The sequence below is a fragment of the Suillus bovinus genome, assembly GCF_016758785.1.
Source record: "Suillus bovinus strain UH-Sbo-P2 chromosome Unknown EDB93scaffold_122, whole genome shotgun sequence".
NCBI lineage: Eukaryota > Fungi > Basidiomycota > Agaricomycetes > Boletales > Suillaceae > Suillus > Suillus bovinus.
Genome location: NW_024542178.1, coordinates 15,566 through 35,648, shown reverse-complemented (window position 1 = coordinate 35,648; position 20,083 = coordinate 15,566). Strand labels below are relative to the sequence as shown.

The following is a 20,083-nucleotide window of genomic DNA, read 5'->3' as shown; positions in this document are numbered from 1 at the left end:
GTTTTTGTGGATACAATGTTGTTGAATTAGCTGTAATTATACATACGTTTTATGTGCATACTCACATCGTTTCACGCACAATACCCTCCGTGCGCTACCACCCCACCCCTCACTTATGCCCACTCTTGACGATTACGTACCCCCACCCCCATTCATACCGCCCCGCACGTCACGAAGATACCCTGTTGTTGTAACTTTTAAACATTTTTGCGGTTGTACCTACCGAGTTGCGCAGCAGATTCTATACAATCTTTGTCGACCCCATCAACGTGTGCTGTGCAAGGTTTTTGAATGTGATGGTCCGGAAGTGCGTTGTTATGGTAGGAAGAAAGAGTCAATGTGTGATTCTCACTCTGGAGCTTGTGCAGAGAAGTAAAGGCAATACATGATGCATACATGAGGTGTCCACAAGGTGTCCACGGAGACGGTTTCCTCAGAAACGTTCTGACCTTAACCCTAACATACACGTACAATTTACAAAAGGTTGGTAAAATACCAAACGCTGATTAGATCTACATGGCAGGCTCCATCAACTGTCTATAGATCTATAGGTCAAAGAGCTTCACATATATATGACGCTGCTCGCGCGCTACGCCATAATGAGCCGTCTGATCGAATATTCGTACCTAACATTGAAATAACTTCCCACGGATCCGAAGACCGCCTGTGACCCAGCACAGCAAAAGAGCACCAGCAAGCCTGTCACCACCACCCATGTCGCTCCCTCGCTCAGACTATGACCCTCGCAGGGTATGCCTAAACCCATTCCCAGATATCAACTTGAACTTTGGAAAGCATCGCCGGACCATCGGCATATACCTCGCAGGCGCTTTGGTCCGTGCGCTTTAAGTTCTTTAACCGACCGCCCTGGATGCTAACTCAGTGCATGCCCTTCCGCAGTTCGCACTTGCAAACTGGACCTTCCTCGATGCTGCCATATTGTCTGCGCATGCTCACCCGCCTTATGAGGATCCACAAATCCCGCCTCCCGTACATGTGCAGTTTGTTGATTGGGTGCCTGGCATCTGCTCGCTCCTTGGGATGCTCATCATCAACTTGATCGACAAGGATAGGATTAGGGGGGATGATTATGGGGATTCTACGGCTGTGTGGAGGGCGCGCCTTTTCCTCTTCATCGGATTTGCATTCATGGCTGGTGGACTGGCGGGGAGCGTGGTAAGCCTCTATGTTTTGTTTTTGTTGATGCTGCCGAATATTCAACCTTTCTTGTAGTCTCTTCTCGTGCTGAAATACGTCATGATGGACTATCCCGAACAGTACACCTACTACGGCTATGCGAATGTGTCGCAGAACGTGGCCTTGATGTTGTCGGCGGTTGTGCTTTGGATTGCACAAAATGCACAGACTGAATATGATTATAGCCTTACGCTTTAGTAACAGATGCGGTCTCTGTGATATTCAGCGTAGCTGTCAATATGTATCTTTCTTTTGTGAATTTCTCGCGGGGGCGGCAACTCGGGGATCAACATCTCGACGGACGGTCCAAATATCCAATTGTGTATCGAGGCACCTTCGAAGGTAAGCGGTTCCAGAACAATTTGTTTGAGCTGGATTTTATCTACCGCTCAGCTGATGTGCAAGCATTAAGCTGAACCAAACTCGAATGTTCGATTGAAAGTACTAACCAAACGGACGACTGACGGGAAGGTTCAAGTGACGGAGTATTCACAGTTAGCACCCCGCCTCATTGGCAGAAGGTTGGCACTAATGTTTAAGCTGGTGTAAGCACAGGTGGAGTGCAAGTCAAAGCAGCCATCCGTGATTGACGAAACTACCAATTTCGACAGATGCGCACGTTTCTACGTACTCAAGCAGAGGACGAGGCTTCAAAAGAGGCGAGTACACAAGTACTTTAATAATCATTTTAATCAACAAAAACGAGATAGCTAGTGTGCTCCATCGTCCTTTATTGCCGTCGTCCACTTCACCGTTTGCCTCGCAGATTTCACAAGCTCCCTTGGCGACATCTGGGCCACTCTATCGTCTGCCGTCTGCTCTAGACCCAAACACCCCCGCAGGTATACTCACAGCAGACTCCATCCGGTGCGAGTATGATTCGTGGATGTATCCGTGATGGGGGCATGTCTGGGACTGCGAAGGATGTAGAGGAAAACTGTAGTAGGATTCGAGGTGAGGGAATTGCGGGGAGATGTGGTATTCGAAGGTGGATGGTATTATTATGGGAAACAGCGCTGGGAACGACAAGTAATTACAGCGACTTTCAAGGCTGAAACATCACCTGCAGGACTTCCACGTACTTCTGCTTTGACATGAGTAATCGGTCAACCAGAAATCGGTACTGTGAGAGTCAAATGAAAACACTCACGTACCTGATCCAGAGGTACTTTTCAAAGCTCCTGCTCAGATAGATATGGGCTGTGTCATAGTAGACGCTGAGTCGAGGTTGCATTGAGGCAGAGAGTCCCAATATTTTGTTCTAGAACGCAGACTATGCATCTGTGCTGCAGCCTCGGTGTGAATAAAAGTACAGTTGTCAAATGCTGAAAAGTTGCTACTCACATAAACGTCAATCGGCCTCAAAACGATGGTGAGAAGGTGTCTGTAACACAGTTTGGTCGGTATGGAAGCCCACAATACAACAGCGTTATAATACGGACGTCCAAACTGACGAAAATGATACATGTGCTGCGCTTTCCGATGTTATGGGTGGCGTAAGATGTATGGTTAGGCTGTGAGCCACTGACGCCGCTCCTACTCAAAGCTCGAACATGCCATCGAATGAATGTAGGCCATACACACTGGGAAACTCGTCCATAGTCGGTGAATGGGAGACTCGAACAAGACAATGACGACATGATACACTTGACATTCAGCTGTCAAGGATCAGAAGCAAGAACCTCTTCCATTGATTCGAGCAATCCATTCAGATAAGATCGAGTCATGATACGTACGGTTATGCTCGTTGGGGAAATCACAGTGGCGACAAGGATGGCGGCCTTGAAATCCGGTGTATAATGGTAGCAATGCGAAGGCTAGATAGGCTGTTTCAAATCACGAATCAGCACGCCACATCGAACGGGTGAAATTTTGTAACAAGAATTTGTTCCTCGTTCAGACACTGCAGCGGATCGCCAAAAAAATGAATAACAGTGATGATTCAGATAGAATACAAGGAATGATCATTTGACTCACTGAAGTCGCAAATTCTGCTCATTAGAGAAATCAGTGGCGCTGTGGACCAGGATGACGTCTTCTCGGAAATCTGATGGTATCATTGTATTGATACGGATACTATCTGCGAATTTGACTCCTCTGTCACGCTGGCAAAAAAGAAAGGGTCGGTTGTTGCGATTATGCTCGTTGGAGAAATCATGGCGGCCACGAAGCTTGGTGCATGAACCCTCGGTAGTAATCAAGATAGCGCTCTGGACCAGGATGGCAGCTTCGAAATCTGATGGCATCATGTTATTGATACGAATATGATCTGCGAACTTGACTCCTCTGTCACACTGGAAAAAAAAGAACGAGTGGGAAGTTGGACAAATCATGGCGGCAGTGAACAACGAAGCTTGGTGCATGAACCCGCGGTAGTAATTCCAAATCAGAGTGAATTTTTTCTTGCGTCTGGAAGGGAAAAAAAACGGAAGTCATGATGATGGGCGTATGTGGGCGCCAGAGTGATCGAAAGAAGTCGATATGTGATGGCAGTGCCAGGTCATGATGCTGAAGTTGAATTCAACCATGACTGTGGCTCAGAGCACTTCTCCATCAACATTCGAATTTCTACTGAGTTATCGACTGTCGTCTTGATTTCATGTCAGAACAATAGCGTCGTTCTGGTTTAAAAGCGAAACTCGAACAGCATTTTCTTGCTCACAACGACCTCATTTTCCATCATCTACTAACTCGTTAAGTTCATTGACATCATGGTCAACGGTAGTGCTGCTGGCTCCACTGCGCCAAAGACGCCTCCTCACGGCGTTAATTCTGCCTCCGAGATCAAGTCCACCCCACTTGCAGTCGGCTCTGCCGCTGTCAGCGAACACATCAGTACTCTAGGCCTCAGGTACGTTAATTATTCTTTTTGCTCGTTCACTTATATATCGAACTTTGCCATGCACCCAGGGTCAGGGATATCCGCCCATGGATCACTCGGGACGTCGAGAATTACACAAAATGCGAAGCCGACGATATGCTGCAGGGACTCCTCTGTGGCTTCGACGAGCGGCGTCCTCGCAGTGAGAAATCGAAATTGCTTCAAGATTCTCTTGAAGCCGTCCTGGACATCTGCAACAACACTCCGGAAATCACGGATAACTTGACTGAATTGTAGGTAGAGAGTTTCACGCTGTATGAAAGAAGCTGACCGCCTTCTCGTAGTGCCAATTGCGCCACAGAGCCTAGTTCGTACCCGTCCTTCGTGCGTGCGGCCAATGCTGCACTCCTCAAACTGAGGAACTTGGAAGTCTCCGGACTACCGGCTTCCCCGCACAACGACGATACCGACATCTTGTTCCATTATAACGACAAGGATATAAAGCAAAGGCACCAAGGCGCAGAGTCTACGCGCAAGCCAGACGTCGTTCTCGTCTCTCGGAAAGCAGTGAAGGGTGCGGCGAAGGGTAGAGAGACTAAGAGTAAGGCTAAAGGTAAGGGCAAGGGTAAGAGTAAGGGCCAGGCTAGTACGGGTAACGACGACGACGAAGACCAAGATACCGAAGAGTTTTACACGAACAAAGCGGCCAAGAAGCCTCACGGCAACTTCAAATGGGTCGATGTTCGATCGACCGTGGAGTTCAAACGCAACTCCACTATAAATCCTCCAGTATTGCCTTACAAAGTGTCAGAATACGCTCCCCCTAATCCAAGGCTCAAATATCTGAACCTTTGGAATGCAACCGAAAACCTTGAGCCAAGAGCTGCGGCTCCTGCTCCTGCCGCGGCTCCTACTCGAAGCTCGAACATGCCATCGAATGAACGTGAGTCATACAGAGCGTCTACCTGCACTTCATTGCTGACCTTCGCAATTCAGCGCAGGGTACGCGTACGTCCGAGCGGCTGAAAGTAAAATCAGACAGCAAACGTAAATCTGATCAGTTGGACGCCAACGAGCCTACTTCCAAGCGTCAGAAGAAACCCGATGAGATCCTCGCGGACCAGAAGGAAACCAAGGAGGAACCTGAAAAGATTCATCCAAACGTCCAGAATGGTCTCTATGTCGCGGAGATATTGGCCGCCAACATCGCGCTGCAGTGCGTGATATCATATGTGGTGAACAGTAAGTCGACTGAATATCTTAGACCTCTCATTAAATTGATCGCCCGTACTAGATGATATCATTTACATATGGTACTTTGATCGAGAAAATGCCATCCAATGCGCCGGCATCAACTTCATAAAGGATCTTCCCCGGTTCCTTGTGCTATTGCTTGCCATGCAGCGCATGAGGGACGAGCAATGGGGTCATAATCCGAATTTCACTCACGTTCCCGGCGTCTCGTGCGAGGTCGTCGTCGGAGATGTCGACCTGACATTGGACTTAAAGTCTGACACACGCATAACCCACTTCGGTCTGCGCGGCCGCGCAACGAACGTTTTCCCTGTGCGAAGCAAGTATCTTTCGGACATACAGAAGAGGGAGGTTTGTGGCAATGATTCGAAGGAACTGATCGCCAAGTTGTATTGGCCAGAAGAGCGACGTCAGAGCGAGGACGAGATACTCCAGAACGTGTATGACATCGCGAGCAAGGAGTCGACAGTGAAGGGCCACATCCCGGACATGGTGTGGTTCCACAAATTTGACGAGACGTCCACGACAAAAATCAGGAGGTCTCTAGGAATTCAAGACGCTGACGCTAAAAGAGGCAGTCGCGTTTTGTATATCATCGTGTTCAGGAAGCTCATCCCCATCACGTCGCTGAGCGGAGACGATTTTCTTAGCGCATGGTGGCAAGTTGTGCTATGTACGTCTGAATTTTCTTGTACTCTTCGTTGTTCCTAACTGCGCCTACAGGTCATTACACTCTCTGGAAGCACGACGTCCATCACCGCGACGTCAGCCCCAACAATCTCATGGTCTACATGTTGAACGGCCGATGGATCGGGGTCCTCAACGATTACGACCTCTCATCGATGAAACGCGATGGACCCAGCGGGAAGGAGCGGACAGGAACAGTACCATTTATGGCAATTGACCTGCTCTCCGAGCTTGGCCTCCAAGGCCAAGTCACGCACTTGTACCGGCACGACGCTGAATCGTTAGTGTGGGTCCTCGTCTGGGTCTGTCTTAGGTACCAAGGAGGCAAGTTGCTGAGGAATGGAATGCTCGATGACTGGCTCAAAGTGGATGCTCTTGGATGCTGGAAGGAAAAATCAGCCTTTTTTATCCACCTTCGGCACGGGAAGGCCGAGAAGAGCAACATAAAGCCCTCGCTGTCACATCAATCTAACTGGAAAATAGCGGTGGCTTGCCTGGGCACTATCTATTATGCTCCCATGGCCGAAACGGACGAATCCAACGGGTCTATTCTTCAGAAATGGCTACTAGATAACGTGGAGTCTGTCGCTCCAGACATTATAGCTCGCTATCCCATCAAAGTATCATAAGCTTCATATTACAGTCTTGTATCACGTGCATACGTCCTTTGTATTAGAGATTATACATATCTACCTGAAACTATTTGCACACTAAGTACGTTTGTAGCTTCAATTATGTCAGACATGGTTGACGCTATGTGCTGACTTATATTCAAATTTCTACATCCTTTCCGTGTCATATTTGATTTGGTATTTGTCGTCGAGAATCCTCCCGGCTTTCTGGTATTTTGTCTAAGGAACTGATCACCGAGCTCTATTGGCCAGAAGAGCGACGTCAGAGCGAGTTGGACGAGATGCTCCAGAACGCGTATAGCATTGCGAGCGAGGAGTCAACGGTGAAGGGCCACATCCCGGACATAGTGTGGTTCCACAAATTTGACGAGACGTCCACGACAAAAACCACGCGGTCTCTAAGAATTCAAGACGCTGACACTGAAAGGTGCAGTCGCGTTTTGTATATTATCGTGTTCAGGAAGCTTATCCCAATCACGTCGCTGAGCGGAGACGATTTTCTCAGCGCATGGTGGCAAGCTGTCCTATGTACGTCTGATTTTTTCTTGTACTCTTCATTGTCCCTGACTGAGCCGACAGGTCATTACACACTTTGGAAGCACGATGTCCATCACCACGACGTGAATCCTAACAATCTCATGGTCTTCTGGTTGAACGGCCAATGGATCGGGGTCCTCAACGATTACGACCTCTCATCGATCAAACACGATGGGCCCAGCGGGAAGGAGCGGATAGGAATAATTCCATTCATGGCACTCGACCTACTAGACGAAGATGGCCTCGAAGGCAAGGTCACACACTTGTACCGGCACGATGCTGAATCGTTAGTGTGGGTCCTCGTCTGGGTCTATCTTAGGTACCAAGGAGGCAAATTGTCGAGGAATGGTAGACTGCTTGATGAATGGCTCAAAGTGGGTGCTCTTAGATGTGGGGAGAAAAAAACAGCCTTCCAGGTGGCGACGGTGAGAAGGTTGTGAGAAGGTGTCTGTGACACACCTTGGTCGGTCTGGAAGCCCACAATACAACAACGTCATAACACGGACGTCCAAACTGACGGAAATGATATATGCCATAGATAGTGTTCAAATATGCTGCGCTTTCCAATGTGATGTGGCGTAAGATGTATGGTTAGCCTACGTGCCAGCGATGGAAGGATGGACGATACTAGAGATGAGACGACAAATATCGAAAACACTCTCACTAAGTCACGATTCTGCTCATTAGAAATTACTGTAGTGCTGTGGACCAGGATGATTCTTGGAAATCTGATGCGGCATCCATGTTATGTGATACAAATATGATCTGCGAACTTGACTCTTCTGTCACGCTGGAAAAAAAGAACGAATGGGAAGTTGGATAAATCATAACGGCGGTGAACGACAAAGTGCACGAACCCGTGGTAGTAATCCCAAATCACAATTACAGTCCTTCCGGAAAGTCTTGACTCACGTGTTCGAAATGGTTCAAAAATAGTAGAAATGTTGAAAATTCAAATAAATCGAAAATTCAGCAAACTTGCACCACTCTCCTTCAAAGTCGAGCAGAAAAGCATAAGTGTCACTCTTTTGAACGTTAGATTATGTCTAATACAGTAACTGAATGCTCCCACGAGGAGGATGCCTCTCATTCACAACACTCTGATGATGAATCTGTTGATGGTATCCATATGGAATCTGGCAACATTTTAGACGAAGAACATGGTAATCTTGGTGGTATGGAAGACTCCTCGGGCGAGTATGGTGATGAAACCTATGGGGACGATGACTCAGAGTTAGAGCTTGCTCCTGAGCTACAAGCGATCAAAGGTTACCGTGACTACCTCCTTGTTTCTCGACGGGAATAAACTGACACCTAGGCAGATGCAATTTATGCCAAGCAGCCTGCACTGAAGATTCGGATCCCTGGTAGTAAGCTATCGAAGTGGAAATATGATTCCGACTGTGCCGCAGATACCTTCGCACATCTACCATTTGTTAAACTCTGATAATCTTACACAAACTTCGTAGATATTCATACCCGTATATTGTTACCCCGTAAATGCAGCTATTAGCTACTCCCCTCCGCGTAATATTGTCCGCGCTACAGATAGCCACTATGCATATACCAGCCTCGAGCATTTTCGGCATTTACGGCCCTGAAGCAAGCTTCACGAAGGTCCTGCTCAGGGAATTGGCTGTGTTGGAGATCTCTCCAATGCCGTCGAAGCCACTTCTTCACTGTAGCGGAAGTGTGAGCAACAGAATAAAATGAAATGTAGTCGAACGTACAGCAACTGAAGCTCTCCTCGATCAGATTGAAATCTGGAGAGTATGGCGGCAGAAATATAAGTAAACAATTTACGAAGGTGTAAGGTCCCTGAGGTTTTCGTGGAGAGCTGACGTTGATATAGGCTGATCGTGGTATATGGCGAGCCATTCACTGATCTCGTCAAGTAGCAGTGACGGGGTTTCAGCTAGCAGCTCGTGGATCTCGTCTGTCATAACTTGATCCAGCAAGCGAGGGCGACCCATGATTGGTGTAGGAGGGTTAACATGACCATGTTCATCATAATTTACCTTCCACCGCTCTATGCTTCTGGGCGATACTCCGAGAGCAACAGCAATGTGCTCAATGTCCCATCCTTCCTCCAAAAGTGTTACAAGAACATCTAGACGCTTGGGCCCCTACTATTTTTCTCCTAATCCTCCTCGTATCAGCCCTCGCATCATACCCTTACCCCGACCTTACCCTTGTCATCCTTGTCATCCTCGCATTCCCTTTCGCCCTCTACCTGTCGCTTCAGCAAAGCCAGTACATCTGGCCGGACCCTTTCGCTGACGAAGCATACCCATGCTCCGTTTCACCACCTGACTGATCCTGTGGATAGTCCCCTTGCCCTTACCATCTGGACGGTAACCTATGACATGATGCACGACGCATCCCCTTTGCCCTATTCCCTTTCTTGATCTCTGACTCGGTGCACAGTCGCACATGCGACTTATACTTAGATCCGCAGCTGCACAATCATGCCTCTGCGCGTTTCACTTCTTATTTTGATCTTTGACTCACTTTCTTATCAAGCACGTTCTACCTCGACCAAACGTGCCTTCCTGTTATAGTTATACCCTTTACCGATTGCCTCTCCCGGTAGTACGAGTTATCACCCACTAATACGTCTCCTGTCCTCTATATAAACTCGCTACCATGTACTATATTCCCTAACTTGAATCTACTTGGTTCTTGACCTCCTACTCTCACCAGAGTGATCCTTCTGCCTCGCCAGCAGTCTATATTCTATCTTCTTATCTGCTCTTCGCGGATAAGCCTATAGTCTCGACCTTTACTCATCAACTTCGTCGACGAGCAAAGCCCCTGTTAACTAGTCGGACTTCTGTCCTTCTAATTAACGACGATCCTTACGATTAACCTTCGGGTGTTGTAAGCCTAGGCCGATATAGCTTATCGTCTCGCACCCGCGTGACATAAGCTACCCGATTTGGACATAGGCATTAAATCGTACTTGCCGAAGACATGCCAAGTACGACCCCTAACCTTGGGCTAGCCCAAGGACGTCCACAGACCGTTGACGACACAAGCTCTGTTTGAGCGTCGCCAACAGATACCATCCAAGTTGTAACAAAAAGCAGGTACAGGGCTCGTTCTTTCCAATCGCGACTGATACTCTGGTAGACCATGACGAGTCTGAGTGACAAACGTGTGAGATATGATATCTTTGAAGCCATTCAGAGGCATACAAAACTCGAAAGTGATTTAATTGAATTTTCAACATTTTCACTATTTTTGAACCATTTCGAACACGTGAGTCAAGACTTTCCGGAAGGACTGTAATGTTTTTGCGCGTGGAACGAAAAAAAAAATGAAGTTATGATCATGATGGGCGTTTGTGGGCGCCAGGATGGTCGAAAGAAGTTGATGGCAGTGCCAGATCATGATGTTGAATTCAACCATGACCGTGGCCCAGAGTCATCAACATTCGAATTTCTACCGAGGTATCGATTGTCGCCTTGATTTCATGTCAGAACAATAGCGTCGTTCTGGTTTAAAAGCGAACCGCGAACTGCATTTGCTACCGGTAACTTCAAGTTGTTCAGTGCATTGGCATCATGGTCAATAGCCCTGCGTCCAAGACGCCTCCTCACAGCGTTCATTCCGTTTTTAGAATCCACTCTACCCCACTTGCAGTTGGCTCTGCCGCTGTCAGCGAACACACAACCGTGAAGTGCCGCATCCCAAACGTGATCTGGCTCCACAAGTTTGACGAGAGGTCCACGACCAAGATCAGGAGGTCGCTAAGAGTTCCGACGAGTCAAGACCTTGACGTCGAAAAGGGTAGTCGTGTTTTGTATATCACCGTGTTTAGGAAGCTTGTCCCAATCACGTCGCTGAGCGGAGATGATTTTCTCAGCGCATGGTGGCAAGTTGTCCTATGTACGTCTGATTTTTCTTGCACTCTTCAATGTCCCTAACTGAGCCGACAGGTCATTACACTCTCTGGAAGCACGATGTCCATCACCGCGACATCAGTCCTAACAATCTCTTGGTGTACTGGTTGAACGGCCAATGGATCGGGGTCCTCAACGACTACGACCTGTCATCGACCAAACGCGATGGGCCCAGCGGGAGGGAGCGCACAGGAACAGTACCATTTATGGCAGTTGACCTGCTCTCCCAACCCGGCCTCAAAGGCAAAGTCGCACACCTGTACCGGCACGACGCTGAATCGTTAGTGTGGGTCCTCGTCTGGGTCTGTCTTGGGTACCGAGGAGGCAAGTTGTTGAGCAATGGCAGACTGCTCGATGACTGGCTCAAAGTGGATGCTCTTGGATGCTGGAAGGAAAAATCGGCCTTTCTGTTCCACCTTCGGCACGGGAAGGCCGAGAACAGTAACATAAAACCCTCATTGTCACACCAATCTAACTGGAAAGTAGCGGTAGCTTGCCTGGGCACTATCCATTATACTCCCGTGGCCAAAATTGACGAATTGAGCAGGTCTATTCTTCAGAAATGGCTCCTAGATAACGTGGAGTCTGTCGTTCCAGACATTATAGCTCGCTATCCCTTCAATATATCATAAGCTTCTACCGTCTTGTATTACGAGGTGATTTATTTACGTGAATACGTCTTTTTACTTAACCTTTGCAATGAAGATCTATTGATCAATGACTTTGACTTTGGCGCGTCGATGACGCGACTGGATCACGTGATCAGTTTTTTTTTCACCGAACTTGATCGCGAGTCATGATTCATCTAATCGATCCCAAAACTTTTAAGTACAAGTGACCAAAAGCCGTGGCGTTCCTAATCACATTTATCCCTACCACCACCATCCTCCCCAGGATAAAGTACTCCTACGTGAGAACCTTTGCTACCATGGTTTCCTCGCTCCCATCTTTACCTTCTGTCCTAGGCACGGATCCATCGTCCTGCATTCTTGACGCATTCCGCACTGCTATCGCAAAACGTATATCCGACGCACTCCCACCCCTTACCATCGATCAGGCCTATACTGGCGTCGATTATGGAAAGAAAGGCGTCGATTTCACAGTTGCCCTTCCGCGATTCAGGCTCCCGGGCAAGCCTGACGAGCTGGCCAAGAAGGTTATAACAGATGTGAGTTGGTTCGGTCTCGTTTCGCTCCATAGTCTTCAACTTTCTTTGCTGCTAGTTCCAACCAGACGACTTCGTGTCGTCAATAACCCACGACAAGCAGTTCCTTCATTTTCAGCTCAACACCGCTTCCCTCATTCGCGAAGTCCTTCACCAAATACATACCCTCACCTACGACAGCCCAACAGGGAAGCCGTCATACGGTACAAACACCTCTGGCGCGGGCAAGAAACTCGTCATTGAGTACTCCTCGCCTAATATTGCCAAGTCATTCCATGTCGGACATCTTCGAAGCACGATCATCGGCGCATTTTTAGACAACCTGTATCAAGCGTGCGGATGGGAAGTAGTATCTCTCAATTATCTGGGTGACTGGGGCACTCAAGTAAGCCAGTCTTTTTGCCTTTTCTTAGAGTCACGCTGATTTCGTTAGTTCGGCATGATCGCCACCGGATTCGAAAAGTACGGTTCACAAGAGGAGCTTGAAAACGATGCGATCAAGCATCTCTACGACGTCTACGTTAAAGTATCTAAAGACGCTGATGCAGATCCCAATGTCAAAGCCGAAGCCGCCAAATGGTTTAAGCGGATGGAGGACGGCGACGAGTCGGCACTTGCGAACTGGCGAGTGTGGCGGGAGATGAGCGTCAAAAAATACGTAGAGGAGTATGAACGGTTAAACGTGTCGTTCAAGGTCTATACGGGGGAGAGCGAGGTTGGTAAGGAATGGCAGGATCGGGCTCTCGAGCGCCTCGAAGAGATGGGTCTAATCAGTGATGCCGAGGGTGCAAAACTTGTTGACCTCGAGAAATGGAAGCTCGGAAAGGCTGTCCTCCGCAAAGCTAGTACGTCTAAAAAAAAACAACCACCTCATACGCACTGCTGATCTCCATGCCTAGATGGTACTTCAATATACCTCACCCGTGATCTTGGCGGTGCGATAGAGCGATGGGAGAAATACCACTTCGACAAGATGATCTATGTCGTGGCATCGCAGCAAGACCTGCACTTGTCGCAGTTTTTCAAGATGCTATCGTTGATGGAGTTCCCCTGGGCAGACCGCCTTGAACATGTCAACTACGGCTTGGTGCTCGGCATGAGCACTCGAAAGGGAACCGCAGTCTTTTTGGATCAGATCATCCGCGAAGCCTCGTCTGTCATGCACGAACAGATGAAGCGGAACGAGGTGAAGTACAACAACATTGAAGACCCTGAGATGGTCGCTCGAGAAGTGGGTATCACAGGAATTAAGATTCAGGACATGGCTGCAAAGCGGTGAGTGTCATCAGTTCATCCCGATGCTGCAGCTTATCAAGTACCAGGATCAATAACTACACATTTAACTGGGACCGTATGCTTTCCTTTGAGGGCGATACCGGACCATACTTGCAATACGCACATGTTCGTCTAACCTCCATGGAGCGAAAAAATCCAGAGCTCATCCCCCTGCCGCCTCCATCCGAGATCGACACTTCCTCTCTTGCTTCCTCCCAACACGCACGCGACATTGCTATCCTTCTAGGATCCTACCCCGATGTCGTAAAGACTGCATTAAAGACGCACGAGCCCAGTGGTGTAGTGACTTTCGCTTTCCGCCTGTCGCACGCGATTTCAAGTGCCTGGGAGACGCTCATCGTTAAGGGGGAAGAAGATACAGCAAAAGCTCGTGCGAGGCTGTGGCTCTACCTTTGCGCGAGGGACGTGTTGGGTGCTGCGATGCGGCTTCTGAGTATCAGGCCTCTGGAGAGGATGTAGTGGGTGTTTTTGTGTCGCAGTTAAATTGATTGATACAGATCATGATTATACATCGAAGGTTGGGCATGCTCGCTTCTTGCTCGCTTCGACAGAAAGTCTTGTTTGTACTTATATATGTAACGCTCTGTGCAAGGCAAGTGAAAATAGCCCATTAATATTTTGATGATCAAAGATGTCTCAAGGCGTGATATAATTGAATTCGAAGTGATCTAGCAATTCCGACAGACAAACTGACCTTTAGTTTTGAATTTCCCTATAGCGGAGTTTGATTCAGAATTCGGCCCAACCATCATGTCATAAGGTTCCGTTTGCAGGAACACTTGAGGCTGCCGATCGTCAAAAACACAACAGGACAGCCGTTATTTGAATCAAGATACTGGGTATGTAGCATCCCGTAACTGTGCTATGGTAGGAACGTGACCGATTGATTGCCGGAAGTTGAAAGTCTGACTTTTTGCCCCCTTAACTTATGTTTTCTTTTGGGGGACTGGCCCAGTATTGCAAAGTTCAAATGGCTGGAACTTAGGCATTACCCAATTTCCAACGTGGACAGACGATAGACAGGTATGTACCTTGAACATTTGAGAACTCGGATCACTGATCTATCAAATCGCCATGTGCATGATTCCTGACTGAATACGTCAATTTTCACAACGCCTGTTGGACCAAAACGCGAGTATGGGAAGATGATCGAGTCCGTTCCATACTTCCTTCACTCATTGATAACTACCTTACTTGAATATGGTGCGTTAATTAATGACAATCGTGTCCGGGCATACGTTACGGTCGCTAGGATCACCAGCAATAACGACCGACTAGCAATCATGTTGGCGCTGCTGGAACGGGTGGTCGTTGCTGTGGTTACATTCACGGTGCGAAAGCTATCTGATCTTACTCTGGTACAAAAAGGTCGGTCTCGCTGATGTGGTTTTTAACCCCCACTGGGTTTCTTGCTCAAAGGGATGTCTCCCCCTCACAATCGTTTATCACACCGTTCCCGCCATTCGTTTAGCCCTGTTGAGCCTCAATACTCAATAGAGACTGTAATTCCCGTACACGAAGATGGTCTCGGTTCTTTGGATCGAATACGGAGTGCTAGCGTGGATGGGCGTGAGTGTCAAAATTTTATCAAAATTTCTTCTTGAGTATACGTTTTCCATTAGTCAACCAAGGTCTTAAGTCTCCTGAAGAGCCCGAGATCGAACCCGTAGACTGCACTCCGTCTAGCAGTTCATATTTCTCCGATGAGCAGGCTACTTCAACGATGTCATCTTTTTCAGCTGGTGATCTTTCGGTTGGACCGCCACAACATGCTAAGGAAGGCCACCTTACACAACGGAGTGTGATCACTTCCACAAGCGTCATTAAGGAGACAGTCTATATGACTGTTAGCCAGGCGCTTACCACTCTACTACTCTCTGCTTCTCAATATTCTACCCTTCTATCTCCTACCCCTACATCTTCTCACTTTACTACGTCATCTACCACCAGTACTTCTCAATGCAACGGGGTCTCTTGTTCCCCGTCCACGACCACCTATCAAACATCTGCTCAACAGTCCTTTTCTACAGGAAGCTCGTACATTATATACCCAACATCCTCAACTCTCAGTAACGCTACAGTCTCCTCAAATGCTGATACATCCGCAACAACAACAGCAACGACGACGATGACGTCGCTTCAGTCTGTCCTACCATCTAGCTCAGTGTCATTGAGCAGCACTGTTGTGATTTCGAGCACATTAGCTCACTCAACAGCAGTGCCTGACACCAATTCGAAACCTCAATCACCTTCACCTTCGTACACGGCTGCCATCGTAGGAGGGGTTGTCGGAGCGCTCGCGCTTCTAGCACTTCTGATCTTTATTGCGATATGGTATCGCGGGAGAAGACGACTCTCTGTGACACCCTTCATCTTCCCCTCGATTACAACAACGACGCAGACCGGGTCAAATGTCTGGCTCCAGTCTCAAGGCATACGTGATGCCGCTCGTGCCAGCAGCAGCATAGGCGACATCGTTCGTCCAAGTGGCATACGTGATGCCATTCATCCAAGTAGCAGAGGTCCATCGTCCATTTATTCCCAGCCATGCCTCGTGGAGTATCCCGGCAACAGATGCCCACCCGTTGCCACAGATTCCGTATCATTTCGTTCGCCCGAAAACGACAACGACTTTTCCTCCGTCATTATCCTGCGTCAACAGTCCAATGGGCTAGAAAATTTGGATCCATACCCGTCTCACGCTCGCACTTCTGATCATGATTGTCATTCCAGTGTAGCTAACTGGCTCAACCAAGTTGTTATGGAGAGTCCTTCGCCAGAACCAAGCGAAGTGTTACCAGCTTATCGTTCAACGAAATCTTTGAAGAACGGAAAAGCAGGTCATGATGACTATGATATCCCTCTCCTCCCGTAACCATTAGTCTCCCGAATGATGCACGACACGGTATACTTTGAATACTTGATGCACCACCCCCTCCGCGTCACGAACATTTGTACATACGTGTGGCATGTAATGGTTGTATTGTTGATGAGACCGCCGATGAAAGCGGAATATATGTCCGCTGCCTATCGTTGGATCACCGCCGAGCGCTCCTCACGCAAGATCGGCACCTCCATAGTTAGCATAGACTTAGCTATCAATGAATTCAGATCTGGATACACTTGGCACCATGATAGTGCCCCAAACGCAGGAAATATGACCTTGAATTAGCAACTATGATCTGCACTATCACGGTGTTGTCCGCGTTGAGTTGGCAACCATGCAAGCACATATATATAGCGTTGAACGTTGAACACGCGAACGTTCAAACCGTATCAGACATGGGACAACAACTTGAGAACATCGTGATATTGGTATAATTATGACTTTTGAAAGCTTTGATCGCCATCTGATCATCTGTCAACGTTGCAGTGTGTAGTCCCGTTATTCACGATTTTCCTGTAAAATACATCATAAAGGCTGTTGTTCTATTACCACGCCCAAATGACTAACTAGTAAGCATCAAAATTCTGTCGGTTGTAGATGTGCTGAAATGCTTGACTTAATGATGCGTTAAAGCACCGGTGCTCAGTGCTTCAGCGCTTCGGCGAATGTCGAACTCGCCCATGGAGTTTACTATTAATTATCATATCTCATGGCCGATCCCGATCACTTTGGCACTGCTGAAACGTTTGGTCGTCACCCAGGTGAACTCGCTTAATATCATTCGTGTGGTACAAAAAAGGTTGATCTCGCTGAGCCTCATGATTCCCTAAACCCCCCACTGGGTCTCTCGGCTGAAATGGCTCTCCCTCACGCTCGCTTTAATGTTTTATTTCACAACCGTCCAATATATCATTCACGTTCGTTAAATCGCGATGATACTTGGCACCCTTCGTTGGAGACTATACTTGAGGGTGGTCCTGACTCGGCGTTGGACCGAGAAGAAAATATCAATGTGGATGGGCGTAGGTATCAATTTCTCCTCTTTGTTTCCTTCCCTTTCTAATAGTCAATCAAGGTGGTCTCCAGCTGTTAGACGAGTCCGAGGTAGACCGTGTAGACTGCACTGTGTCCGGCAATGATCATTTCTCAAATGAGCAGGCTAGTCCAATGACAACCGCATCATTTGTTGAACGCAGAACATCGGAACCCAGTGAAGCTGGGAACTTTGTGATTGGAGAACCGCGACTTTTAGCGGAAGCTCACATTTCACAACGTCAAGCAGACAACCCATACTATTCCCTGGCTTGCGTTATCTGGGATCCTTTTTGTGTTTATACTAGCATTGCCGGATATCCTAGCACCGACTATTTGTCACCCCTCACTGTTTTACCCACATATTCCGAGTCGAGCCCCATTACAACTACTGCTTCTACACCATCTCGGGATAGTTACAGCCCATTCCAGTCGACAAGTTCACCCACCGAACGTCCAACATCATCACCATCATCAGCGAGTGGCGACCCTCCTAGTATTAGTAGTGGTAATGCGGTTGTCGATACTGCTTACACCACAGTCGCCTCGACCTCCCAAATAATCTCAATAACGACCACATTGCTTGAGCCGCCTTCATCTATAGTTACATCATCCACAGTTACATCATTCACGGTTACATCGACCAGCATTGTTATGGTCTCGAGCCTGTTGCCTCAACCATCATCAGTGTCTGACACAGCTTCAAAACCTATATTACCTCAGACCATAGGCGCCATCACAGGAGGAATTGTGGGAGCGGTGGTACTTCTAGCCCTCCTAACGTTTATCGTGCTGCGCCATCGCAGGAAAAACCAATTTTCTGTAACACCTTTCAACCTCCCTTCAACCGCAGGGCCAACCCAGGTCGAGGGGCGCAAGTTCCAGAGTGCCAGCGGTGCTGTCCGTCCAAGCAGCAGAAGTTCATCGTTCATTCAATATTCCGATGGTTGCCTCGTAGAGTATTCTGGGAATGGATCACCATCATATGCTACAGATCAGATATCATCTCACTTCGTCGATGATGAGATCTCTGGGTCCAGTGTTGCCAGGCGCTATTGGTCCCATAGGCTAGAGAAGCTGTACCCATATCTGTCTCATGTCCCCGCTTCAGATCATCATAGTGTAGAAAGCTGCGCCGATCACATGGTTACGGATGGTCGTTCGCAAGAACAGAGTGAAGAGCTGCCGGCTTATCCTCGTTCTTTGGATTCTTTAAGGAGCGAAACAGACCATGATGATCGTTACGTCCTTACCAGCTCTTGAACTTCCCTCCGATAGACCATAAGTACCTACTCCCAAACCATTGTCTGTCTTACCGTATCATTGCCTTTTCCTTTGGACTACGTCGTTCGGACAACGAGACTGTTGTATACAGGGTTGCAGTTACTTGATTTAACTAGGGATGTCTGTGAGCCGAGTCATCGACACCTGAAGACCTAAACCTTGGGCTAGTGCATCTACAAAATGGCTGGAAGTGTGATGCCATTGAAGGAGATCTCCCATTTCCCCGCTGCCTTGAAGCAGTGTGATTTCGACTGGAGTCCTCCAACAGGCTATGATCAATAAGTATGGAGATCGTGGGCCTTTTTTTGAGTGCGAGAAGTACTAGTGCAAACTCGATGGTGGATATATCTGGAATTGCGTCACCTCCAGACGGCAGACGGAGTGTTTATACGTGAGACGTCCACGCCCGCCCGTCTATGACAGAGTGGACGGTACTAATAGTCCGCGAAAAACAAGCAAAGAAAGCTAGTAATCGCTTCAACCAACTTCAGCAGGTGACGGGCTGGACGGGCGTTTGAAAATTCACAGCCCGGGGTGGTACATTGCACAATGGTGATAAGCGCCAAGTTCGTGGTCATCATGATCATGTTTGCGATCAGGGACATAGTAGTCGTCGATGAGCAACGTTCTCTGGCTTTTACACAACGTGTGAATCAGCCTAGGAATCATATAAATCAAGCCAGTGTGAGTTTGGTGTGAGTTGTTACTTTCAAAGTACTATTCGCTACCTTCAAGCATAGCTACCATATCAGGAAAATTCCGTCCACAAGATATGCCGCCTGCACCTACCGAATCGGGAATTTGAACATCATGCTATGATTCTCCGAGGGCAAAATGGATACTATCACTCCTGGGGTTCTGCAACATTTTCAATAAATCTTCTGTAACTCCTCAACTGCATCATATTATCTTCTACTGATTTGCCCCATTATATATTCGTAGCTACTCTATGAATATGATTTTTTCTGATTTTAAGGATTTTTTGGTGGGGTGTTGGATAATGGCCGAGAAAATTCAGGGTCTGACTGGTATTCTGCAATACATGGTCATGTCGTGTCACACATTGGCACAGCAGTGGCACCATCAACTTTCACTCTCTGAAGACTCTGAAGCTCGTCGTTACGCATCGCTTTGAAAATGAATATTATTGAGGATCATCGTCTATATACTAATAAATGTGATTCTAATGGTACTGTTGATAGAGTCCTGACTCATACAGCTGACAGCCTGCATCACCAGAGCCCCCAATGTCATACATCTGCACTCCACCAACTCGAAAATCCTGAGACATAGTACTAGCGAGAGGTTTACCAACCAGTGCAAAGGGAGGGTGAAGAACAGCATCACTGTCCCATGAAAAAATGGACCATGCTCTGCATACATCAG

General features: G+C 47.8%; 8 protein-coding genes across 8 annotated transcripts; 7 read left to right on the top strand and 1 right to left on the bottom strand.

Moving 5' to 3' along the window:
* Positions 1-589: 589 nt before the first annotated feature.
* Positions 590-1,864, top strand: EDB93DRAFT_145157 (UPF0220-domain-containing protein). The gene is made up of 4 exons (XM_041455509.1): positions 590-834; positions 901-1,176; positions 1,234-1,539; positions 1,610-1,864. The coding sequence occupies exons 1-3, from the start codon at positions 715-717 to the stop codon at positions 1,393-1,395; spliced, it is 558 nt and encodes a 185-aa protein (XP_041301562.1). The 5' UTR covers positions 590-714; the 3' UTR covers positions 1,396-1,539; positions 1,610-1,864.
* Positions 1,865-2,872: 1,008 nt separating this feature from the next.
* Positions 2,873-3,709, bottom strand: EDB93DRAFT_145014 (uncharacterized protein). The gene is made up of 2 exons (XM_041455508.1): positions 3,175-3,709; positions 2,873-3,100 (listed from the first exon to the last, which is right to left on the bottom strand). The coding sequence occupies exons 1-2, from the start codon at positions 3,558-3,560 to the stop codon at positions 3,094-3,096; spliced, it is 393 nt and encodes a 130-aa protein (XP_041301561.1). The 5' UTR covers positions 3,561-3,709; the 3' UTR covers positions 2,873-3,093.
* A 242-nt stretch (positions 3,710-3,951) lies between these two features.
* EDB93DRAFT_1183411 (uncharacterized protein) lies at positions 3,952-6,851 on the top strand. The gene is made up of 6 exons (XM_041450724.1): positions 3,952-4,048; positions 4,108-4,311; positions 4,363-4,961; positions 5,015-5,260; positions 5,313-5,945; positions 5,996-6,851. The coding sequence occupies exons 2-6, from the start codon at positions 4,175-4,177 to the stop codon at positions 6,586-6,588; spliced, it is 2,208 nt and encodes a 735-aa protein (XP_041301560.1). The 5' UTR covers positions 3,952-4,048; positions 4,108-4,174; the 3' UTR covers positions 6,589-6,851.
* EDB93DRAFT_145386 (uncharacterized protein) lies at positions 6,731-7,693 on the top strand. The gene is made up of 2 exons (XM_041455510.1): positions 6,731-7,119; positions 7,171-7,693. Exons 1-2 carry the CDS (start codon positions 6,873-6,875, stop codon positions 7,566-7,568), a joined length of 645 nt encoding a protein of 214 aa, XP_041301559.1. The 5' UTR covers positions 6,731-6,872; the 3' UTR covers positions 7,569-7,693.
* A 2,838-nt stretch (positions 7,694-10,531) lies between these two features.
* Positions 10,532-11,755, top strand: EDB93DRAFT_144737 (uncharacterized protein). Its single transcript, XM_041455506.1, has 2 exons — positions 10,532-11,019; positions 11,070-11,755. Exons 1-2 carry the CDS (start codon positions 10,695-10,697, stop codon positions 11,663-11,665), a joined length of 921 nt encoding a protein of 306 aa, XP_041301558.1. The 5' UTR covers positions 10,532-10,694; the 3' UTR covers positions 11,666-11,755.
* Positions 11,756-11,851: 96 nt separating this feature from the next.
* EDB93DRAFT_1183403 (uncharacterized protein) lies at positions 11,852-14,141 on the top strand. The gene is made up of 5 exons (XM_041450723.1): positions 11,852-12,201; positions 12,257-12,583; positions 12,632-13,043; positions 13,098-13,473; positions 13,521-14,141. Exons 1-5 carry the CDS (start codon positions 11,962-11,964, stop codon positions 13,951-13,953), a joined length of 1,788 nt encoding a protein of 595 aa, XP_041301557.1. The 5' UTR covers positions 11,852-11,961; the 3' UTR covers positions 13,954-14,141.
* A 774-nt stretch (positions 14,142-14,915) lies between these two features.
* On the top strand, positions 14,916-16,369 carry EDB93DRAFT_1108817 (uncharacterized protein; the record flags this gene model as incomplete). The annotated part of the gene is made up of 2 exons (XM_041447882.1): positions 14,916-15,063; positions 15,117-16,369. The coding sequence occupies 2 exons, from the start codon at positions 14,916-14,918 to the stop codon at positions 16,367-16,369; spliced, it is 1,401 nt and encodes a 466-aa protein (XP_041301556.1).
* Positions 16,370-17,237: 868 nt separating this feature from the next.
* Positions 17,238-18,676, top strand: EDB93DRAFT_1256424 (uncharacterized protein; the record flags this gene model as incomplete). Its single annotated transcript, XM_041453945.1, has 2 exons — positions 17,238-17,403; positions 17,457-18,676. The coding sequence occupies 2 exons, from the start codon at positions 17,238-17,240 to the stop codon at positions 18,674-18,676; spliced, it is 1,386 nt and encodes a 461-aa protein (XP_041301555.1).
* Positions 18,677-20,083: the final 1,407 nt, after the last annotated feature.

Bases quoted from the DNA above. Each gene is read 5' to 3' on its own strand.
- EDB93DRAFT_145157 (XM_041455509.1), top strand. From the start codon at position 715: ATGTCGCTCCCTCGCTCAGACTATGACCCTCGCAGGGTATGCCTAAAC. The intron at 835-900 runs GTCCGTGCGCTT...GCCCTTCCGCAG, and splicing joins TATACCTCGCAGGCGCTTTG to TTCGCACTTGCAAACTGGAC. The intron at 1,177-1,233 runs GTAAGCCTCTAT...CCTTTCTTGTAG, and splicing joins GTGGACTGGCGGGGAGCGTG to TCTCTTCTCGTGCTGAAATA.
- EDB93DRAFT_145014 (XM_041455508.1), bottom strand. From the start codon at position 3,560: ATGCACCAAGCTTCGTTGTTCACTGCCGCCATGATTTGTCCAACTTCC.
- EDB93DRAFT_1183411 (XM_041450724.1), top strand. From the start codon at position 4,175: ATGCTGCAGGGACTCCTCTGTGGCTTCGACGAGCGGCGTCCTCGCAGT. The intron at 5,261-5,312 runs GTAAGTCGACTG...CGCCCGTACTAG, and splicing joins GATATCATATGTGGTGAACA to ATGATATCATTTACATATGG. The intron at 5,946-5,995 runs GTACGTCTGAAT...CTGCGCCTACAG, and splicing joins ATGGTGGCAAGTTGTGCTAT to GTCATTACACTCTCTGGAAG.
- EDB93DRAFT_145386 (XM_041455510.1), top strand. From the start codon at position 6,873: ATGCTCCAGAACGCGTATAGCATTGCGAGCGAGGAGTCAACGGTGAAG. The intron at 7,120-7,170 runs GTACGTCTGATT...CTGAGCCGACAG, and splicing joins ATGGTGGCAAGCTGTCCTAT to GTCATTACACACTTTGGAAG.
- EDB93DRAFT_144737 (XM_041455506.1), top strand. From the start codon at position 10,695: ATGGTCAATAGCCCTGCGTCCAAGACGCCTCCTCACAGCGTTCATTCC. The intron at 11,020-11,069 runs GTACGTCTGATT...CTGAGCCGACAG, and splicing joins ATGGTGGCAAGTTGTCCTAT to GTCATTACACTCTCTGGAAG.
- EDB93DRAFT_1183403 (XM_041450723.1), top strand. From the start codon at position 11,962: ATGGTTTCCTCGCTCCCATCTTTACCTTCTGTCCTAGGCACGGATCCA. The intron at 12,584-12,631 runs GTAAGCCAGTCT...TGATTTCGTTAG, and splicing joins TGGGTGACTGGGGCACTCAA to TTCGGCATGATCGCCACCGG. The intron at 13,044-13,097 runs GTACGTCTAAAA...CTCCATGCCTAG, and splicing joins GGCTGTCCTCCGCAAAGCTA to ATGGTACTTCAATATACCTC.